Source organism: Bufo gargarizans, chromosome 4, assembly GCF_014858855.1.
Source record: "Bufo gargarizans isolate SCDJY-AF-19 chromosome 4, ASM1485885v1, whole genome shotgun sequence".
In the NCBI taxonomy this organism is placed as follows: domain Eukaryota; kingdom Metazoa; phylum Chordata; class Amphibia; order Anura; family Bufonidae; genus Bufo; species Bufo gargarizans.
In genome coordinates this window covers 480,428,798-480,451,132 of record NC_058083.1, presented here as the reverse complement: position 1 = coordinate 480,451,132, position 22,335 = coordinate 480,428,798, and the positions used below count along the sequence as shown (strand labels likewise).

At 43.5% G+C, this 22,335-nt stretch overlaps 1 protein-coding gene across 1 annotated transcript in view; it reads left to right on the top strand.

The window, feature by feature from the left end:
* LGALSL (galectin like) overlaps positions 1–21,257 on the top strand; it is a 39,684-nt gene extending 18,427 nt beyond the window's left edge. The window contains exons 3-5 of the mRNA XM_044291999.1: positions 2,017–2,105; positions 3,112–3,289; positions 18,008–21,257. Coding sequence (XP_044147934.1) covers positions 2,017–2,105; positions 3,112–3,289; positions 18,008–18,151 — 411 coding nt within the window. The 3' untranslated portion in view covers positions 18,152–21,257. The remainder of the gene's footprint in view (positions 1–2,016; positions 2,106–3,111; positions 3,290–18,007) is intronic.
* Positions 21,258–22,335: the final 1,078 nt, after the last annotated feature.

Genomic DNA, 22,335 nt, shown 5'->3' with positions numbered 1-22,335 from the left:
TAAGTATAATACATAGCTCATCATCTAGTTAAAAACATTATCCAATGGAGGACTTCCATAATATGGAGTCCATATACAGGCCTACCTACTTCGACCCAGGGGTCCCATACTGTATGGGAGTCCACCACACGCTGAGGCTGCAGAGAGGAGGGCAGGAGCTGGAAGTGCAGCAGAGTGTCTGACGTCAGCACTCCTTCCAGCGCACGTGTTTCCGACAGCCCACACAGAGCTGGTGGCGAGCGGGCGCACCGACAGCCAGGACGCATCGCCACGCCTCACATTTAAAGAGCGGACTGGCCAGCCACCAGATTGTCAGTCCAGGCCTGCTTGTCTATAATCTGGTCCTGCCCACAGAGAGGGTTGTGCGTGGCCTCTCTGGCATATGTGCCATAGGTTCACCACCCCTGCTCTAGGGTCTAGGGTAACCTAGCCCAATATCAGCATATCATTACAGTAATGCATTCCATAAAACATATAGACAAGCAGCAGCTTTCTTCCATGTATGTGCTCTGTGACACAGAGGTTTTGTCTGGGAAAACAGGTATTTTCCTCCCAGCATGTGCTGATGGGCTGATTTGCAGCCAGGTAAGGTCAAATACCGGACCGGATTTTAAGTGCCGGTTTGGGTTTTGGCAGCACCTGGTTGTCCTTAAATAGGCAGCTGGGCTCAGAAGCTGTGTCTCTGTGTTGGGATATCGGAACCTTGTGTCTGGATTAAGGCTTGTTACCTGTTTGGCGTGAAAACAGGTTGGTGCTGCTATCAGCATGGTGTGAATTACCAACACCACAAGGTGACTTTATGACTGCTTGTTTTGTCACTTGCCTGAAGTGTGAATAAAACACTGAACTGTTTGATCCAACAAACTTGTTGTTGCCTCTATACTGCGTCCGCTAATCCTGTCTACCAGAGCGAGTCCCCACAGCTCTTAAAAAGATGAAAAACCTCAGGATGAAGTCCTGTCTTGAAACATCTACATAGATAATTATACCTGTCGTACACCTGTAATTATAAGCGGACGGTGCTCTGGTTATTCCGGAACGGCCCTTATACTCAATTTATGCTTAGTGCGGTGCAGTAGACCGGTTGTGCTCTGCCCATGCTGTATTTACTATAGGCTACACTGTGAGGATTCAAGACCTGATTGTTGCCGCTGCACACTGTGGTTTATTAGGGTATGAATTACCGCCTGTTCACATGACGTGTGGCTATCCTTTTCAAATGTTGTTTGATTTCTTTGAGGTCTCATACACATGACCGTATCCATTTTTGCGGTCCACAAATCTCTGATCCGCAAGACACGGATACCGTCTGTGTGCATCTGCATTTTCCCCTTCTACAGGTCCTGCACTATGTTACAAATGCCTATTCTTTTCCGCAGAATGGACACTCAGATGCATTTTAGAGGACTGCACCCGTTTTTTCCTGCAGACCCATTCATACTCTCATGCTGTGATGTTCCTGACACGGGGTGATGGTCATGTGAGGACACCCATTTCATTGAATGGGTTAGTGTTCAGTCCGGGTGCTCAGACAGCACCCAAATGGAAATGTCTCTCGTCTGAAAGGGCCCTAAAAGAGACATGCAACTAGATTCCTGCACTGAATTATGGGAATGAATTTTGACCCATGTGAATTTTTAACCCCACTCCCCCACCTTGCAGTGCCGGTCAGATGAGGCATACTTAGCTACTCCCGACCCTCGCTTCCACTGATCGTGTCTTCCAGCTCTGCATGTCAACATCAGGTATGGACAGGGATCCCATGGGCTGCTGCAGCCAATGACTGGCCCCAGCAGTGATGGGTCCCCCAAGGGGCATGTGACCAGTGATGTGCTGCTTGTGGGGACACGTCACCGCTGTAGGGATTAAAAATTGATGCAGGGCTGGACAGCCCCTTAAAGGTATAAAAGGAGTTTCAATATTTCTAGGATTTGAACAGTATGATAAATATGATGTAGTGCTCCTGTGTGTATCAGTTATATATATCTTCTTTAACCAAACTGATTATTATTTCAGACAGTTCCTTTCTGTGGTCACATAAAAGGCGGCCTGAGACCAGGGAAGAAGATCCTCATAATGGGAATCGTCGGCATGAACCCAGAGAGGTGAGTCTGATGTGCCCCGGCTGTATCTGTGAACTGTGGGACTGTAAGATACTGCTGATGGGATAGAAGCAGCCGTGCTCTGGGAATTCCTTATACTGTTACTGTATATGCCACTTCATTTACTTAGGGCTCATGCACATGAACGTATGCCGACTAGGCCCTTATTGCGGCCTGAAAACAGTGGGTCCGCAATATACGAGCCCAACACTATGGTGTGCTTCAGTGGGGCTTCCCTCCGTGCCTCCGCACTTCAAAAGTAAATGGGTCCGCGTCCGCATACGGCAGCCCTATGGTCGGTGCCTGTGCATTACGGACTGCAATTTGCACTCCGCAACACAGGCCCCTTATTTGCAACGCATGAAGAGCAAATCACATTATGAAACCTGAGCACGGCTTCTCTAGTGCGCATATAGCCTAAAGCCATTTATTTTAGAGAGGTAGTCCAAATCCTCCGTATATGTCAGGCCTATGAAAATAGTAAAAATTAATGGGTCCGCATCCGTGATGCGGAATGCACACGACTGGTGCCCCGTGTATTGCGGAACCGCCGTATGCGGGCTGGGGCACTACGGCCGTGTGAGAGGCCTTAAATGGATTGTTCAACCCCATGATCCCAGCTTACAATGGTATAAAGTAATGCTCACCTTACCACTCCCCTGCTGCTGCGGTGCTAACACGTCCCTTGTCTCCCGCTAGTCCTCCAGCGATGATGTGTCGACACAACATGAGACCACTGGAGACGATTACTGGCCACAGCGGTAACCTCAGTGGTGTCGACAAATCTCTACTACAGCCCTTGATTGGCTGCAGTGATCACATGTCAACATGCCACATCATTGCTGGAGCCCAGTGAACAAAGACCGGAGGGAGACCAGGGAGGGGTCAGAACTTTACTTCTTTTATTATTTCTTACCATTGTAAGCGGTTTGCAGAATATGTCATGGGGTCGGACAACCCCTTTAATGTTCATTTCCTCAAACATTTGAGACATTTTTTTTTTTTTCAGTTTCGAAATCCAGTTGACATGTGGAGACTCAGAATATCCACCAGCGGATGTGGCCATTGAGATGAAAGCAGAATTCACCGATAAGCAACTGCTCAGGAACTCCTGTGTATCGGGAGAGTGGGGAGAAGAGGAGTCTGCAATCCCTTATTTTCCATTTATTGCTGATCAGCCATTCAGGGTGAGTGATAAGACCGTATATGAATAGTGCGGGAATTTTTACAAGTGGCCATACAGCTGCCTGCTTTCCCATAAAAGTGCCAGCATATTAACATTATGACAAACATTTAGTGTTTTTTATGGCAGTCTTAACTGATTGGCTTTAAAGAGCATCTGTCAGCAGATTTGTACCTATGACACTGGCTGACCTGTTACATGTGCGCTCGGTAGCTGAAGGCATCTGTCTTGGTCCCATTTTCATATGTGCCTGCATTGCTGAGAAAAATGAAATTTTAATATATGCAAATGATCCTTTAGGAGCAACGGGGGTGTTGCCATTACACCTAGAGGCTCCGCTCTCTTTCCAGCTCACGCACCCTCTCCACTTTATTGACAGGGCCAGGTGTGATGACATTTACACTACTCGGCACTGTCAATCAAAGGGGAGAGGCCGCGGCAGTAGCAGAGAGAGCAGAGCCTCAAGGTGTAATGGCAACGCCCCCTTTGCTCCTAGAGGCTCATTTGCATATATTAAAACTTGCAATGCAGGAACATAGGAACATGGGACCAACACAGATGCCTTCAGCTGCCAAGCGCACGTGTCATAGGTACAAATCTGCGGACAGATGCCCATTAATATGTGCTGACAGATATCAGTTCTGCTCAGGCCATTCACATTTCTCAGGTGCCAGAAAAGGTGCCCAAGGTGTCTGATATTTGCTTTTCCCACTGCTGCTGCTGTTCTGTGTTATTTGACTCACTTCCATTTGTAAAGGCTCCAGCGGCAAGATCTCCAGCTTCGGCACAACCGCATCGGGAGAGACGCACTGCTAAGCCGCTCCCCTTAGTGACGTGATAGCGTCCTTAGCAACAGGATGTAATGCTCTGTTTCTCCCTGCAGCAGGTGTGTGCTGGGGGAGATTAGAGGTGGACCGATTCCTCAGCTGCTCTATTCCTGTGTGGCTCGGACTGTGTGTGCTCTATTACTCAGTGCTGTTTTTAAACCCCTTCCTGGCCATATACCAGTGCCAGTGATAGTCTGGTTTGGGCTCACTAGCTAGGTTCCTGGTTCTTGGATTAATTTGGATATATTTGGGTTTTTCTGTCTTTCGCTTTTGTACTGTGTTGTCTGCCTGGTTCTGACCCATTTTCGTACGACTATTCCTTTGTTTTGTTTTTGTCTTTTGGTGTTTGTCTGTCTCTACACCTTAGTAGCATAGGGTCCGTCGACCAGTTGCGGTCTAGCTACCTAGGGCTTGAACTGGCAGTAGGTAGGTTCTTGGATTCATTTGGATTTGTTTGTGTTTTTGACCTCGGCTTGTCTTTTGACCACTCTCTGTCTCTTGTTTCTGTACTGCATTGTCTGCCTGGTTCTGACTCATATTTTTAAGACTATCCCTTTGTTTTGTTTTTGTCTCTTGGTGTTTGTCTGTCTCTGCACCTTAGTAGCATAGGGACCATCGACCAGTTGCGGTCTAGCTACCTAGGGCTCGAACTGCTAGTAGGTAGGGAAAGCGTGCTGGGTTCCAGGTCAGGGCTCACTGTCCGCGTCTGTCCCTATCTACAAGCGTTACAATAACATTTGGTACATGTAAAGTGCAGCTTCACTTGCAATGCACTTCTGAGTTTAACACTTTCAGTGCAGTGGGGAAAATTCTTCTACAATTTTGCATAATAATGGATTTTTTTTCAGCCATTTGAACATACCCTAAGTGAACATTCACTTGGCGGATTTTCCACACAGATTTTGATGTGTACAACTCCTTTACCAATTGTCTTCAGTGGGAGTCAATGCTAACGTTCACACAACCTCTGTTTTTTTTCCACATGAATTTCAAAACTGTGTCCACGCAAACTACACGTAAAACCATAGCGGGTGTCCATGGTTGGATCTTAGGCGTTCATAGTACAACCCCTGCAGCAGAAATCTAAAGTTCTGACGTTTATTGTGCAAAGACTAATTTTGGTCACGTCAACTTCATGCATCGTCGATAATACTAAGTCTCGGTAGTCCATGTATATTGTTATAAATAATTCATAAATCAAAATGTGCCACAATGCTGTCCAATCTGCAGGCAGCAGGTTACAGAGCAGGAGAAGCTGAGCAGATGGATATAATTTCAGTTTTTCATTTAGATCAATGCTCATTCTGAGCTTAGAAGTCCAGTGGACGGTCTGGTCAGTCATTGGCAGAGACCTCTGCCTGCACAATGATACAAGAACGGCTGTCAATCACTGATAAGACCGCCCACTGGACTCCTAATGAGCGGGAATGGAAAAAATACAGTTAGGGTCCATTCACATGTCCGTAGAATGGGTCCGGATCTGTTCCGCAACGTTGCGGAACGAATCCGGACCCATTAATTCTATATGGGGCCGGAAGAGATGCGGACATGCACACAGTGTGCTATCCGCATTTCCGGTGCGTGGCCTCGATCTTCCGGTCTGCAGCTTCCGAAAATAATAGAACATGTTCTATTCTTGTCTGCAATTGCGGACAAGAATAAGCAGTTCTATAGGGGTGCCGGCCGGGTGTATTGCGGATCCGCAATACACTACGGACGTGTGAATGGAACCTTATACTGAATCTTTTCTCTCAAAACTATACATCAATCTGCTCAGCTCCTCCTGCTCTATAACATGCTGCCTGCACATAGGACTGCAAGTACGAAGTGTGATGTTATCCAGGTAAAGGTAATGATGACCTTTCCTCAGGATAGGCCATCATTATCACATTGACGGGGGTCCGAGTGCTGGCACCCCCGATCAGCTGTTTCAGGGAGGCGCCGTAGCTCTGGTGAGTGCTGTAGGCTCCCAGCAGCTCTCCAAATACAGCGCCATACATAGTATAGCGGCTGTGCTTGGTATTGTAGCTCAGCCCCATTTACTTCTATGGCCATGTGACCGATGTGCGGTGACGTCACGTGGCCTAGGAAGAGTGCCACCCTCTTCTAACAGTTGATCATGGGGTCCTGGTGTCGGACCAGAGGATAGAGGATAGGTCATCAATATAAATTACCGTATAACTCCTTTAATGTAAATTGACAAGTGTCCTAGCAGTATTTCTGAGGATTGTGCTATCACTCACATCTCTGCAAGAGAAATAAATCTTTCCAGTGAATTACCCGACACAATTTTAAAAAAATAAAATAAAAATATTGCTGAAACAAATAGCTTTTACAGAGAATTTCTTTGCCCAGAGGCTTATTCTCTTCTTCTCTTCACTTCCGGAGTCGAGCAGCTGAGTAGTAAATTACCTCTGCAAGCAATTCTAATTAGCAACACTATTCATATAGAAGAATTATCATAAATGTTATCATATATTACATCACTGCCTTCTGTATTAGCAGTATCACAACTGCGTGTATTGGTAAGCCATAAGGCCTTTGATTATAAGTTGCCTATCCAACCATTTAAGGCTACTTTCACATTTGCGTTCGGGGCTCCGCTTGTGAGTTCCGTTTAAAGGCTCTCACAAGCGGCCCCGAATGGATCCGTCCAGCCCCAATGCATTCTGAGTGGACGCGGATCCGCTCAGGATGCATCAGTCTGGCAGCGTTTGGGCTCCGCTCCGCTCAGCAGGCGGACACCTGAACGCTACTTGCAGCGTTCGGGTGTCCGCCTGGCCGTGCGGAGGCAAACGGATCCGTCCAGACTTACAATGAAAGTCAATGGGGACGGATCCGTTTGAAGTTGACACTATATGGCTCAATTTTCAAACGGATTCGTCCCCCATTGACTTTCAATGTAAAGTCTGGACGGATCCGTCTGAGCTACTTTCACACTTAGAATTTTTTCTAAAATATAATGCAGACGGATCCGTTCTGAACGGATCCCATCGTCTGCATTATATGAGCGGATCCGTCTGTGCAGACCCCATACGAATCTGCTCAGAACGTAAGTGTGAAAGTAGCCTAAAGGAGTTTTCCTGTTGAACAAAAAAAAAAAATAAATAGCACCAGCATTCACCCTCACTGCATTATATAAGTCAGATAATGAAGTGCATGTTAAGTACATTTTGACTCCTCCGGCGTATTTGCGTTGTGAGACCTACACCCTGTGTTTACATCCCAGAGCAAGACTCACGGGGAGAGTCTGAAGCATCAGGTCTCTGCCTCTCCTTCCCTTCCCAGCCGGAGCATCATAGATCCAAGAAAGCCGGGCCGGAGCCTCATTAGTGCTCACTTCAGTGCGAGGAATACTAATGAAGCTGTGTTGGTTATGGGTTGGAGGATTGGCCCTCTTCCAGCACATACATGAGGGTTTGAACCCCAGACCTTCTGTATGGTAAGCAGAGGAGTCACCATTAAACTACAGACCTACTCAGTGGGAAGAGAAGCATTTTCTGTGCTTAAAAGGCTTTTTTTCTTCACAGTAATAACACTAAATAAATAGCATTTCGCTGAAATGAATCGAAAAAATGGCACCATTTACCAATCACCATAAATGATGTGTTCGCTATATTGTACGGGTTATTATGATTACAAGCATAGCAAATACTGTTTGTGATATTTCGTACTAAGTATGTTACAAAAACTAAATTTATTTGTAACAACAACTTTGCCGAATTGTAACTTTTGATGTAAAATAATAAAGCTGGAAAGTAAAAATTATCTTTTTCTGCCATAACTTTTACTATAAAGATGTTATTTTACAGGTCTCGGTGAGATTTGAATCTCAGACCTTCAGTACAGTTAGCACTTTATCCACTCCTCCATAGAAAAGCTCTGCTGTAAAGATGGGATTTTTATGGTATTACTGTTTTGTTTTATTAAATATTACAAAACAGTATTTCACATCCCTGTAATCATTATAACCTGTACATTATAGTGAACATATTATTTATGGTGATTGGTGGAAATTGCAGTCAGCGGGGTTTCAACAGTGCAGAACAAGCAAGTAGAACCAAAAGGATAGAAAATAAAAATACAAAAAAAAGTTTCTCTTTACTTCTATGTCAATTATAAATAAAAACCTCCGTCCTCTGCAATATCCAGTGTACGATAGATGCTAAAAGCGTCTGATATTTTGCTCACATCTGGCGGAATTGGATCCTCCCAGCATAGCCTTAGTGGCAACACCTGTAAAATATTGGGTAATATTTTCCAAATATTGCTATATAGGCTCCTATGGATGGCTATAACTTGCCACCAGTATATTCTGTACTTAGGCCATATGGTTCGGTACTACAGAGCAGCAAGCAGTTTGGGGAGAATTTATCAAGCCCTGCGCTCCAGAATTCTGGATTTAAAAAGTCGCAAAACAGAACTTTTGCAACTTTTTGGTCTCTGTAGTGCAACAGTTTTGTGACATTTTGCATTTGCATTTTGCACACTATAGGAAAAAGCACCAGCCTATGTGCACTCCCACGGTCCTGGCCACCAGAGAGGTTGGCGCCTTTTTTCTATAGTCTGCAAGCACGACCACCGCTGCTGGATTGCAGGGTGGTCATAACCCCTGAATACGAGCAGTGTACTATGTGATGGAAAAAAGAATGAAGCCAGCAAAGGAGGCAATATGGACAATCACAATACATTAGTAAGTGCCTTGTATTAACTTTATCTACATGATAAATGCCATTTGCTGAAGTGAGAGAACCCCTTTAGGCCTCATGCACACGACCGTATTTTGTTTCCTTGTCCGTTCCGTTTTTTTTGCTGATAGGATGCGGACCCATTCATTTCAATGGGTCTGCCAAAAATGCGGACAGCACACCATGTGCTGTCCGCATCAGTATATCTGTTCCGTAGCCCCGCAAAAAAAATAGTGCATGTCCTATTTTTTTCTAGTTTGCGGACAAGGATAGGCATTATTACAATGGATCCGCAGAAATAACGGAGCCGCAAAAAAAAAAACGGATTCCAGACGTCATCCTTTTTTTGGGGGCGGACCGCAAAGCACATACGGTCGTGTGCATGAGGCCTTAAAGGGGTTGTCCAGGTTCAGAGCTGAACCCGGACATACCCTTATTTTCACCCCGGCAGCCCCCCTGAGCCTAGCATCGGAGCATCTCATGCTCCGATGCGCTCCAGTGCCCTGCGCTAGATCGCTCAGGGCACAGGCTCTTGTGTTTTCAATAACACACTGCCGGGCGGTAACTTCCGCCCAGCAGTGTGTTCGGTGACGTCACCGGCTCTGAGGGGCGGGCTTTAGCTCTGCCCTAGCCGTTTTACTGGCTAGGGCAGAGCCAAATCCCGCCCATCAGTGCCGGTGACGTCACCGGGGTTCCTGTCAGCCCCATAGAGCGCCCCGGTACGTCACCGGAACTCAGAAAAATGCCTTTGCCCTGTGCAATTTAGCGCAGGGCAAAGGAGAGCATCGGAGCATGAACTGCTCCGATGCTCATGTCAGGGGGGCTGCCGGGGTGAAAATGGAGGTATGTCCAGGTTCAGCTCTGAACCTGGACAACCCCTTTAAGACAAGATTTATCAACTGTAAAGTCTTACTCCGTATTTCAGTCTTACTCCAGTAAAGGGGTGGCCTAGAATATTGAGTAACATCTCAGGACAGAAGCGTTAGACTTAAAGATGCACCAAATTTATTGTACAACATTTGATAAATTTGTTACAAATTACGTTAACACAGACTCCTACAGAACGGGCTTAAATAAATGCCCCTCATGATAAATCTCTTCCTTGTGTTCCATCATATAGTGCCTCCATATGGCATCTTATTATGGAAGTGTTCTGCCCGACAAGCCTGGATTTAGAGAAGAACAGCTCCTTTCATTCAGCATCCAATGAAAATTGACCTGATAGTAAGGCTTTGAGCACCTCAAAGATTTCGGAGGTTTTCCCATAATATAAAGTGATGGCAAAGGGCCAGTATACTGCCTGGTCCACTTATATGTGTAGGAGGCATATGACAGGTGTCATGTAAGCTCCTTTTGTGCGGATTTGTCAGCATTATAAGATTAGGTCAGCTATAAGACCGGCCTAGAGAGAAGGGAAATAAAGGAAAAAACTGGCAGTGCGGTGTTAATAGGGTTGTCCAGGACCCCCGCAGCGGCGAGCAGTGTAATTACAACTACGCCGTCTTATTCATTTGAATGGGGGGAAGCAGTTGTGGTAAGGACGGGTTCACATCACTGTTATGGATTCCGTCATTGTTTTCCATTATAAAATGGTCATAACTAGAGATTTCCGCTTATGAAATTCGTTCACACTTCGTTTGGTGGTAAAATGTGAATTGCGTTATGGATTCCGTTACCAAGTCAACAGAACTTAGTTTTCCGTCTTGCATAACGGGAACCAGACGGATCCGTTATGGTTCCCATAGACTTCTATTATGACGGAATGCCTTTTAAAGGCTTCCGTTTTGCATTCCGTCATAATACAAGTCTATGGGCAGCAAAACGGATCCGTCCCGTTTCCGTTATGCAGGACTGGACTCCAGAATATTGGAAACCAGGACGGATCCGTTCTGCTGCCCGTGGACTTGTTTTATGAAGGATCAAAACTGAATGCCTCTTAAAGGCTTCCGTTTTGACTTCCGTCTTATGGATTCCGTTATTTTCCGTTATAACCATGTTATAACGGAAAACAATGACAGAATCCATCACGGTGATGTGAACCCACCCTTACACTCCGCTCAATTCGGCTGATCGGCAGGAGTGCCAGGTGTCGGACCCCCGCCAATCTGATATTGATGACCTATCCTGACGTTAGGTCATCAGTATAGGAAATCAGCCAAACCTTTTACAGTGTACCTGTACTTATGGCAACATGTGAAAGGTTTTGATTGGTGGGGGTCCAAGTTGTGAGACCCCCCGCCAATCGCTGAAACAAGGAGATAGAAGCACTCCCAGAGAGCGTTGTCTCTCCTCTTCATAGACGTACTATAGAGTCCATCTACAGCGCTCTGTGAGCATTTCTTTCTCCTCATTCTACCATACGGTGGAGTATCTGTGCTGTGTGGTACAGTGTATGTGCTGTGTGGTACAGTGTATGTGCTGTGTTGTACAGCGTATGTGCTGTGTTGTACAGCGTATGTGCTGTGTTGTACAGCGTATGTGCTGTGTTGTACAGCGTATGTTCTGTGTTGTACAGCGTATGTGCTGTGTTGTACAGCGTATGTGCTGTGTTGTACAGCGTATGTGCTGTGTTGTACAGCGTATGTGCTGTGTTGTACAGCGTATGTGCTGTGTTGTACAGCGTATGTGCTGTGTGGTACAGCGTATGTGCTGTGTGGTACAGTGTATGTGCTGTGTGGTACAGTGTATGTGCTGTGTGGTACAGTGTATGTGCTGTGTTGTACAGTGTATGTGTTGTATATCTGTGCTGTATAGTGTATGTGCTGTGTTGTATATCTGTGCTGTATAGTGTATGTGCTGTGTTGTATATCTGTGCTGTATAGTGGATGTGCTGTGTTGTATATCTGTGCTGTATAGTGTATGTGCTGTGTTGTATATCTGTGCTGTATAGTGTATGTGCTGTGTTGTATATCTGTGCTGTACAGTGTATGTGCTGTGTTGTATATCTGTGCTGTACAGTGTATGTGCTGTGTTGTATATCTGTGCTGTACAGTGTATGTGCTGTGTTGTATATCTGTGCTGTACAGTGGATGTGCTGTGTTGTATATCTGTGCTGTATAGTGGATGTGCTGTGTTGTATATCTGTGCTGTATAGTGGATGTGCTGTGTTGTATATCTGTGCTGTACAGTGGATGTGCTGTGTTGTATATCTGTGCTGTACAGTGTATGTGCTGTGTTGTATATCTGTGCTGTACAGTGTATGTGCTGTGTTGTATATCTGTGCTGTACAGTGTATGTGCTGTGTTGTATATCTGTGCTGTATAGTGTATGTGCTGTGTTGTATATCTGTGCTGTACAGTGTATGTGCTGTGTTGTACAGTGTATGTGCTGTGTTGTACAGTGTATGTGCTGTGTTGTACAGTGTATGTGCTGTGTTGTACAGTGTATGTGCTGTATATCTGTGTTGTACAGTGTATGTGCTGTGTTGTGAGGTGTATGTGCTGTGTTGTATATCTGTGCTGTGTATGTGCTGTGTTGTACAGTGTATGTGCTGTGTTGTACAGTGTATGTGCTGTATATCTGTGTTGTACAGTGTATGTGCTGTGTTGTGAGGTGTATGTGCTGTGTTGTGAGGTGTATGTGCTGTGTTGTATATCTGTGCTGTACAGTGTATGTGCTGTGTTGTATAGTGTATGTGCTGTGTTGTACAGCGTATGTGCTGTGTTGTACAGCGTATGTGCTGTGTTGTACAGCGTATGTGCTGTGTTGTACAGCGTATGTGCTGTGTTGTATAGCGTATGTGCTGTGTTGTACAGCGTATGTGCTGTGTTGTATAGTGTATGTGCTGTGTTGTATAGCGTATGTGCTGTGTTGTACAGCGTATGTGCTGTGTTGTACAGCGTATGTGCTGTGTTGTACAGTGTATGTACTGTGTTGTACAGTGTATGTGCTGTGTTGTATAGTGTATGTGCTGTGTTGTACAGCGTATGTGCTGTGTTGTACAGTGTATGTGCTGTCGTATATCTGTTCTGTATACATACATGTTTGAACACTGGGGTTATTATAAGTGATAGCTGGAGGTTTCATGGCGTTTTCAGTAGGTTCCTCTCTCTCTGTGAGAGCGGTTACATCGTGTGAAGTGAACGCACTTCGCACACAAATTAGACTGAATTAAGAGCCTTTTCTCCTGCAGTGAATACATCTCTCGCCGGCAGCGCCAGAATGGTACAGAGATGAAGGTTTGCCTCTTCAGCACTTTATTTTTGTAATTTATACCACCTAGTAACCTCCCCTGTACTCCACAACAGTGCTCGTGCTTAGGTCTTATTCACACGACTAAAAAATGTTAGAGTATACTTACATGTCCGGTTTTTTTAACGGACCATGAATACTGGCTGTCACACAATATGACATGTCCAATTTTGTCTATTTTCACAGCCCCAATGCAATTCAAGGGACTCTTTTTCAGAAAGGCATCTGTGGAAAAACAGCTGTAAAAAAACGTACCTTTTTGCCGTTTGTAACGGCTGTTTTTTCATCACTGTCATGTGAATATAGCCTTACTAATACTAAATAGGTTTTCTAATTCATTTGTTACTAATCAACACGTTTTATGTGTGTTTTTTGTATTTTTCGGTCTGTGATCATAACCATATCATACCACTTGGATCACTAATGGTGTTAGTGTATTCCAGTAGGGTCGTGTACAGCACATCATGCTTCAATGGATGTCATACATTGGCCCATATTCTCCGTAATTTCAGAGGTTCTAAAGGAAAAGTGGATCCTCACATAAACAAGGACACCCATGATGGGACAGATCTTTGCTGCGCCTTGTGTGCATGAGGCCTTATACTGCGGGGCCAGGTATAGCCCAGGTGTTAGCACTTTTTAGTTGTCGGCAGTTTATCTGCACATGCACAAAGCTAGGGCCCTGTTCACATCATGTTAGAGCCTTCCATTGGATGTATCAGAAGTATTGCCTGACATATACCGAGAAGAGAAGCTACGCCTCTATAGAGGCCTATAGGGGGGAGATTTATTATCTCCCTTGCTCCAGAAAAGTGGCTTTAAAAGGCTGCAAGCAGGGGCTTAGCTATAGGGGGATCGGCTGCTTTGGGGCCTGAACTCAGAAGGGGCCGACCCAGGAGGAGAAATAGAAGACTTTGTCAGGACCCCCTCAACAGTATTATACAATGACATAATATACAGACACAGTATACTTGAAAAATGGCAAAAAATCATATCTAGCATGGCTGGATCTTAACAAGGTTCCAAGTAGAGCTTCAACATGCAACAAGAAGAAATGGGAGTGAGACAAAACATTTTTTGAGCATTCAATTTAATGAAAACAACGAATAAACTGAAACAGGCTGTTTTTCCGCTGATCAAAAGTTTAGGACCACACCTCCAAAAAAAAAAATAAAGCCCCCCAAAACAGAAATCCAACTTCCAAACATGAACTCAGCAATGAGTAGCTCCGCCGTTATTGTTTATCACTTAAAAAATTCGTTTCGGCATGCTTGATGCAAGCAAGCGTTAGATTTTAGAAAAACAGACTTTTCAAAAATGAAATTAGTCATAAATGAGTCCTTATCAGACTGGAACGGATTACATGGAGTCCAGGAGAAATGGGACTACTTAAAAGGTGCATTATTGAAGGCAACAGAAAATTGCATTAGACTTGTCAGTAAAAGCAAAAAAAGGAAGAGACCACTGTGGTACTCAGCAGAAGTGGCCCAAATCATTAAAAATAAAAAGCTAGCATTTTGTAATTATAAAAAAACCCAGAGCAATGAAGATAAGGAAATCTACAAGATTAGGCAGAAAGAGGCCAAGCAAGTTATAAGAACTTCTAAAGCTCAGGCAGAAGAAAAACTAGCTCAGTCTATGAAAAAAGGGGATAAGACATTCTTCAGATATATAAATGAAAAAAGGAAATTAAAACAAGGAATAACTAAATTAAAAACAAAGGACAGAAGGTATGTAGAAGAGAATAAAGGGCTAGCCGACTGCCTTAATGAATACTTCAGTTCAGTTTTTACAAAAGAAAAAGAAGAAGGACCTCCACTAGAAAGGATGACTAATAAATCGTTTGATGCATGTGTCTTTACAGAGGAAGATGTTCTAAGTTTGCTGTCTAAAGTGAAGACAAATAAGTCACAGGGGCCTGATGAGATACACCCAAAATTATTAAAATAGCTTAGTGGTGAGCTGGCAAAACCGTTAACAGATTTATTTAACCAATCATTAGTAACAGGAGTCGTCCCGGAAGATTGGAAATTGGCAAATGTTGTGCCCATTCACAAGAAAGGTAGTAGGGAGGAATCGAGCAACTATAGACCAGTGAGTCTGACATCAATAGTAGGCAAATTAATGGAAACCCTATTAAAGGATAGGATTGTGGAACATCTAAAATCCCATGGATTGCAAGATGAAAAACAACATGGGTTTACTTCAGGAAGATCATGTCAAACAAATCTTATAGATTTTTTTGACTGGGTGACTAAAATAATAGACGGTGGAGGTGCAGTAGACATCGCATATCTAGATTTTAGTAAGGCTTTTGACACTGTCCCACATAGAAGACTTATCAATAAACTGCAGTCATTGAGCATGGACTCCCATATTGTTGAGTGGATTAGGCAGTGGCTGAATGACAGACAACAGAGGGTTGTAGTCAATGGAGAACATTCAAAACAAGGTCATGTTACCAGTGGGGTTCCACAGGGATCTGTACTGGGACCAATTTTGTTTAATATCTTCATAAGTGATATTGCAAAAGGCCTCGATGGTAAGGTTTGTCTTTTTGCTGATGACACAAAGATATGTAACAGGGTTGATGTTCCTGGAGGGAAACGCCAAATGGAAAAGGATTTAGGAAAACTAAAAGAATGGTCAGAACTCTGGCAACTGAAATTTAATGTGGATAAGTGCAAGATAATGCACCTGGGGCGTAAAAACCCAAGGGCAGAATATAGAATATTTGACACAGTCCTGACCTCAGTATCTGAGGAAAGGGATTTAGGAGTAATTATTTCAGAAGACTTAAAGGTGGGAAGACAATGTAATAGAGCAGCACGAAATGCCAGCAGAATGCTTGGATGTATAGGGAGAGGTATAAGCAGTAGAAAGAGTGAAGTGCTTATGCCGCTGTACAGATCACTGGTGAGACCTCACTTGGAGTATTGTGCGCAGTACTGGAGGCCATATCTCCAGAAGGATATAGATACTCTAGAGAGAGTTCAGAGAAGAGCTACTAAACTAGTACATGGATTGCAGGATAAAACTTACCAGGAAAGGTTAAAAGACCTTAATATGTATAGCTTGGAAGAAAGAAGAGACAGAGGGGATATGATAGAAACTTTTAAATACATAAAGGGAATCAACTCGGTAACGGAGGAGAACATATTTAAAAGAAGAAAAACTACCACAAGAGGACACAGTTTTAAATTAGAGGGGCAAAGGTTTAAAAGTAATATAAGGAAGTATTACTTTACTGAGAGAGTAGTGGATGCATGGAATAGCCTTCCTGCAGAAGTGGTAGCTGCAAATACAGTGAAGGAGTTTAAGCATGCATGGGATAGGCATAAGGCTATCCTTCATATAAGATAGGGCCAGGGACTATTCATAGGATTCAGATATATTGGGCAGACTAGATGGGCCAAATGGTTCTTATCTGCCGACACATTCTATGTTTCTATGTTTCCATGAGGTGAGTGGGAACATTTCTCCAAGTGGTGAAGACGGCCGCATGAAGGCCATCTACTGGCTGGAACTGTTGTCCATTTTTGTAAACTTTCCTTGCCATCTATCCGCAAAGGTTCTCAATTGGATTTAGATCAGGGGAACACGCAGGATGGGCGAAAAGAGTGATGTTATTCTCCTGGAAGAAGTCCCTTTTCCTGCGGGCATTGTGTACTGTACCGTTGTCCTGTTAAAAAAACAAAGTCGTTACCACACAGACGAGGGCCCTCAGTCATGAAGAATGCTCTCTGCAACATCTAGACATAGCCAGTGGCCGTTTGACGCCCCTGCACTTCCGAAGCTTCCACTGAAGGAAAAAGCACCCCAGACCATTATGGCACCTTCACTGTGGCGCGTAGAAAACATCTCAGGTGGGATCTGCTTGTCATGCCAGTAACGTTGGAAACCATCAGGACCATCTAGGTTAAATTTTTTCTCATCAGAGAATAAAACTTTCTTCCACCTTTGAATGTCCCATGTTTGGTGCTCTCTTGCAAAGTCCAAACGAGCAGTTCTGTGGCGTTCAAGGAGACGAGGTCTTTGAAGACATTTTTTGTTTTTGAAGCCCTTCAGTCTCAGATGCCGTCTGATGGTTATGGGGCTGCAGTCAGCACCAGTAAGGGCCTTAATTTGGGTCGAGGCTCGTCCAGTGTCTTGACGGACAGCCAATTGGATCCTCCGGCTCAGTGCTGATGAAATTTTTTGGGGTCTTCCACTTGAATTTTTTGTTCCATAACCCTCAGGATCATTTAAGAAATTCCAAATGACTGACTTACTGCGTCCCACCTCAGCAGCGATGGCGCGCTGTGAGAGACCCTGCTTATGCAGTTCAACAACCCGACCACGTTCAAAAAGGGAGAGTTTTTCTGCCTTTGCCATCACAACGTGTGACTACCTGACAGAAAATGACAATGAATCCACATCTTTGCACAGATTTGGCCTTTGAAAGGCATGTGGTCCTAAAATTTGGATCAGCTGAAAAACAGCCTGTTTCAGTTTATTCGTTGTTTTCATTAAATTGAATGCTCAAAAAATGTTTTGTCTCACTCCCATTTCTTCTTGTTGCACGTTGAAGCTCTACTTGGAACCTTGTTAAGATCCAACAATGTAAAATAAGATTTTTTGCAATTTTTTAAGTGGTCTTAAACTTTTGATCAGGACTGTACCTTATGCTACAGACTCTCCCCGTGAGTCTTGAGCTGGGACGTAAACACAGGGTGTAGGTCACAGACCGCAATCACGCCGGAGGAGTCAAAATGCATCTGACTTAGGCCTCTTTCACACTGGCGTGTGTGGCCCGTGGTCGTGCTGCGGCCCGCAAAATGCATCTGACTTGCTGTATATAATGCCGTATGGTTGAATGCAGGTGTAATTAAATTTTTGTGTAACAGTAAAACCCCTTTAAGGGTTGTATAGTCTGTCTATGATATATTAGAAAATAGTTTTGACTTGGTTCCCCATTAAGCAATTTTCAATTTTACGGCACCATGTTTTAACTCCTGTATCTGTTTTTCATTGTAGGTAGAGATTCTCTGCGAGCATCCTCGTTTCAGGCTATTTGTTGATGGACACCAGCTTTTTGACTTTTACCATCGTGTTGAACTACTTTCTTCTATTGACACTGTTAAGATCACTGGAGACCTTCAGCTTACTAAACTTGGTTGATCTTTTGGGAAGAGTCTAATGTCAGCAGTGGACTGAGAGCGAACCTCCAGCACGTGAGGAGACAGCCTTCACTCCCTCTGCAGTGATTTCTGTGGGACTGCAGGACTAACGGAGCCACCGTCGGCCATTCTGTTTTTGCCATATCAGAGGTGGCTGTCTGTAAAATCAAAATTTATTGGCTTGGAATAATCTTTTCATAACGCAGCAGCTCATTTTTTTCTTCAATTTTATTTTTCATTATTTGTAACTTTTTTATTTTTACTTGGCGTAATAGGATGAAATGGCGTTTAGGAGGTCATCTCTCATCTGTGCATCGTCTTCATACTTACCCATTCATGGTGCCCACAATAAAGCCAGTCAGTAACGGGAACACTGTTCTTGTGAATGTTGAGTAAAGATGTATCTCACATTTGGATTGTTATATAGGTTTTTTTTCTTACATTGCAGCAAACTGTTAGATTGGAAATATGAATTTGCATTTCCCTAGAGCTGGAAACTTACTATCCATATTAAATAACCTTAAATCTGAAAAATATGTTACTGGTGATTGAAGCTGCAATCATCTATGATGACAGCTTCGGTACCTATGTCCAAGACAACACTTCCTGGCTCTGCTCTCAGTCTTTGAACTATTAAAATAGGAATATTGGACCGTAGAGAGCCAAATCAACAAATTTCCATACCTATGCCGCAAAAAAAAAAGAAAAATCTGTGTTTTTGGAGTCCCAGTGCACCTACTTACAGAGTTTGCACCTACTGACTTGTCTGTTTAGTAACTAAGAATTCTGGCGCATATATTTTTTATATATATTATGTATATTTATTATTATTTCTAGAAGTTATAAATGAATTACTAGCAGTTTGCAGTGAAGGTCCAGATGGGTGTCACTAGTTGGGAAGGGGGTACAGTCCGACACTATCCAATCAGTGCTACCTATTTTGAGTGCAGAGACACCCCCCCCCCCCCCAAACTGGTAACAACCAGCCAGACCTTCGTTGTAAACTGCTAGCAATTCATTCATAACTTTTTGCAGGAATAATAAAATAATTTTAAACAAAAAAAATTATAAATACAGGGACATTACTGAGGCATTAGAATAGATGCTAAAGAATTGTTATTACATGGGGGACAGACATGTCAGAAGAGGTGAAAGGTCCTCAAGAGCAAGATATGAATACATTTGTCGTAGCAATGTAAAAATGCTCTAGCAAACCAACAGGCTGCATTATCATAATAATATAATGGCAAGGAAGTGACTAAACTGTAATTCAGTATCCAGATGTGAACGCAAAAATGGAACAGAACAAAAAAGAAAAAAAAAAACTATTTTTTTTATTTTTTCCATTTTCCAGTTCAAGTTTTGATTACCCAAGATCCCCTTGCACTAATCACTGGCTGCTGAATACAGGTCATAAATATTGTGCTGCCTGCATGTACAGTATACACACCGGGGGGGACATGCACCAGAAGTGGCAGCAAGTATAGGGCCAGTATTTATTCCTGACTCATAGACAGATAGCTCGACATGCATACAGATTTTCTACTGCTGGGTCAGACATTATTCAGCCCATTTCTAGTCTTAAAGGGGTTGTCTGAGTTCAATAAAAACTCGGGTAGCCTTTTTAGATGTGCTAAAAAGGACAAAAGAAGAGATACTCGCCCCTTTCCTTCCCTGCCACATCCAGCACTACACTCCGGTCATGTTTGTTTTCCTGGCTGCAGCAGTTATGTCCTGTGTACTGCTGAGGCCAGTGATTGGCTGCACGGTACGTCACCCCTGCAGCCGGGAAGATGACATCAGCGAAGGTGAGAAAAGGGGTTTGACTTAATTTGTTATTTCACAAGATCTTATCGAACTTGGACAACGCCTTTAAGCAATATTTCTAAGCTTTTCATTTCCCCTCTACTTCTATGCTCTATGTTCCGAGATTACTTATATGCTGCAAATACAACAGCCTACCAAGCATCTGCCTCCAGGGTGGGCAGGTACAGATTACTGACTTGTTCATGTTGTCCCAGCCATATACACTACAGTATTACAATGTAAAATATATCTCCATTCATCCTAAATTATCCTTATAAGACACGCTTCACTTAGTACGCCCCCCTTATTAGCTAGACAAAGAGTTGTTGTGTGCACTGCTCTGGAGGACTTAGCGTGACCTTGTATTGCTCAGCTCGCCATTCATATGTGTAATACCGCTTTTCTCCTGCAGTGGCCGCCATAGGAGAGACGTGTAGACACTCACAGCTTTCCTTGGTGATCACAACCCGATCATCAGAGGGTCCCTGGCTAGAGAAGATGTCGACTAGATGGGACAGCCCCTTTGACTGCAGTCATATGTAAATTTTAATTTAATTTTAATGAAAAAACATATACCTATGTGTTCACACATTTTCCCATTATTTTAAAAAGTTTACATCTTAATTTAAAATCAAGCCCTCCTCCCATTAACAAAACATTTGCCATTGTTTCATCACCATTGCGTCATGATCATGTCATCGTCACCCAGTTGTCACTCACTTCTTCCATGCTCGTCAGCCACGGCACACACTAGTGCATTTCTCACGATTTTCAGGGTAGTTGCGCTTCATTCTATTAACTTAAATGCAAAAAAAAAGTCAGCGTTCATACAAATAAAGGAGGTTTTGTGTGAAGTCATTGTTTTTGCACTGAAGTGAATTAGCATAGCACAATGATATATTCTCTATCGTCAGGGTATTTGCATAGAATGTAGATTGTTTGTTTGCACAGTATGTTGTCTACACCTTTATGACGCTTCCTTTGTTGCTTTATTATCCATTGTACGTAGCGTTAGATCGGCAAGCAATATTTTCCCTTTTTTAGGATACAAAAAAGAAAAATCACAAGTTGAATGTACACCTGTGCATACTAAGCATCTCATGTACTGAGAATATTTATAGATATTTTGGATATACTTGGCTAGTCGTTCTGGTTGAGGAATGTGATTTTCATGCTTTCTAAATTTTTGTATTGACTCACAAGTGTTGAGACGATGTTGCTGTTTTTTTTTGTAATTTGTTAAGAATTCTGACAGCGATTCCACAAAGTCTATTCTGAAAAATAAAAACACTGAAAATGGGGGTGATCCTTGGAGAACATTGAATACGTGCTGTGTAAATAGATAAAAATCCAGGTGTATCTCTGGGATTGTGAAATATTTTTTATTGCGTTGTCACATTTGCAGTGTGCGTCATTTGATCAGACAGGTGATATGGTTTTTTGCTGCCTATATAACGTTAAAGGGGTCAGGAGTTTAGTATTGATGGCCTATCAGTATCTGATCGTGGGGAGTCCAGCTCCCGGCACCTTCACCGATCAGCTATTTGAAGAGGTCGCAGCGCTTGCCCTAGGCCAGTGACGTGACATTCATTGGCCATATGACTTGTTTGCAGCTAAGTCCCCTTCAACTGACTAGACCTGGGCTGTAATACCAAGCACAGCCATTATACGGTGTAAGGCGCTGTGTTTGATAGGCTGTGAGTAGACCATAGCCTCTTCAAACATCTGAGCAGTGGGGGTGCCAGGAGTTGGACCCCCACAGATACGATATTGATAACTTAACTTGAGGATTGGCAATCAATATTGAACTTCCAGAAAACCCCTGTCAGTCGAGCTGTTATTCCACAGACAGTTATTTCTCCCAACTCCAATTATCAAGCTCATCTGTTTTTGGCCATAAAACTAGACTGGTGTATTTCATTCGGCTGTCTTTCTTTTGCCAAGTATTTATTAACCACCTCCCGACCGCCTAACGCAGGGATGACGCGCATATCCGGCCCGCACATGCGCAGTGCGGGTCGGCAAAAGGCGCACAAGGAGTCACCAGCCTGCCAGCCAATGATCAGCGCTGGCAGGTTGGTGACTTTTAAAATAACGAACCACCAGCCATATAACACATTATATTTATAAATATAAGGTGTTAAATGGCTTCTGTGCTCTCTGCTGGGTCCTTTTTGTCGGTTGGTCCCAGCAGAGAGCACACATCATAGTGAATACACCAAGCACTACATATTTAGCCCCAGATCACCCCAATTAACCCCTTGATCACCCCTGTCAATCACTAGTGAAAGGGAAAAAAGTGATCAGTGTAAACTGTCACTTTTTTTTTTTTACCAGTATTGACTGTTAGGTTTAGGTTAGTTTAGGCCCCTTTGGTAG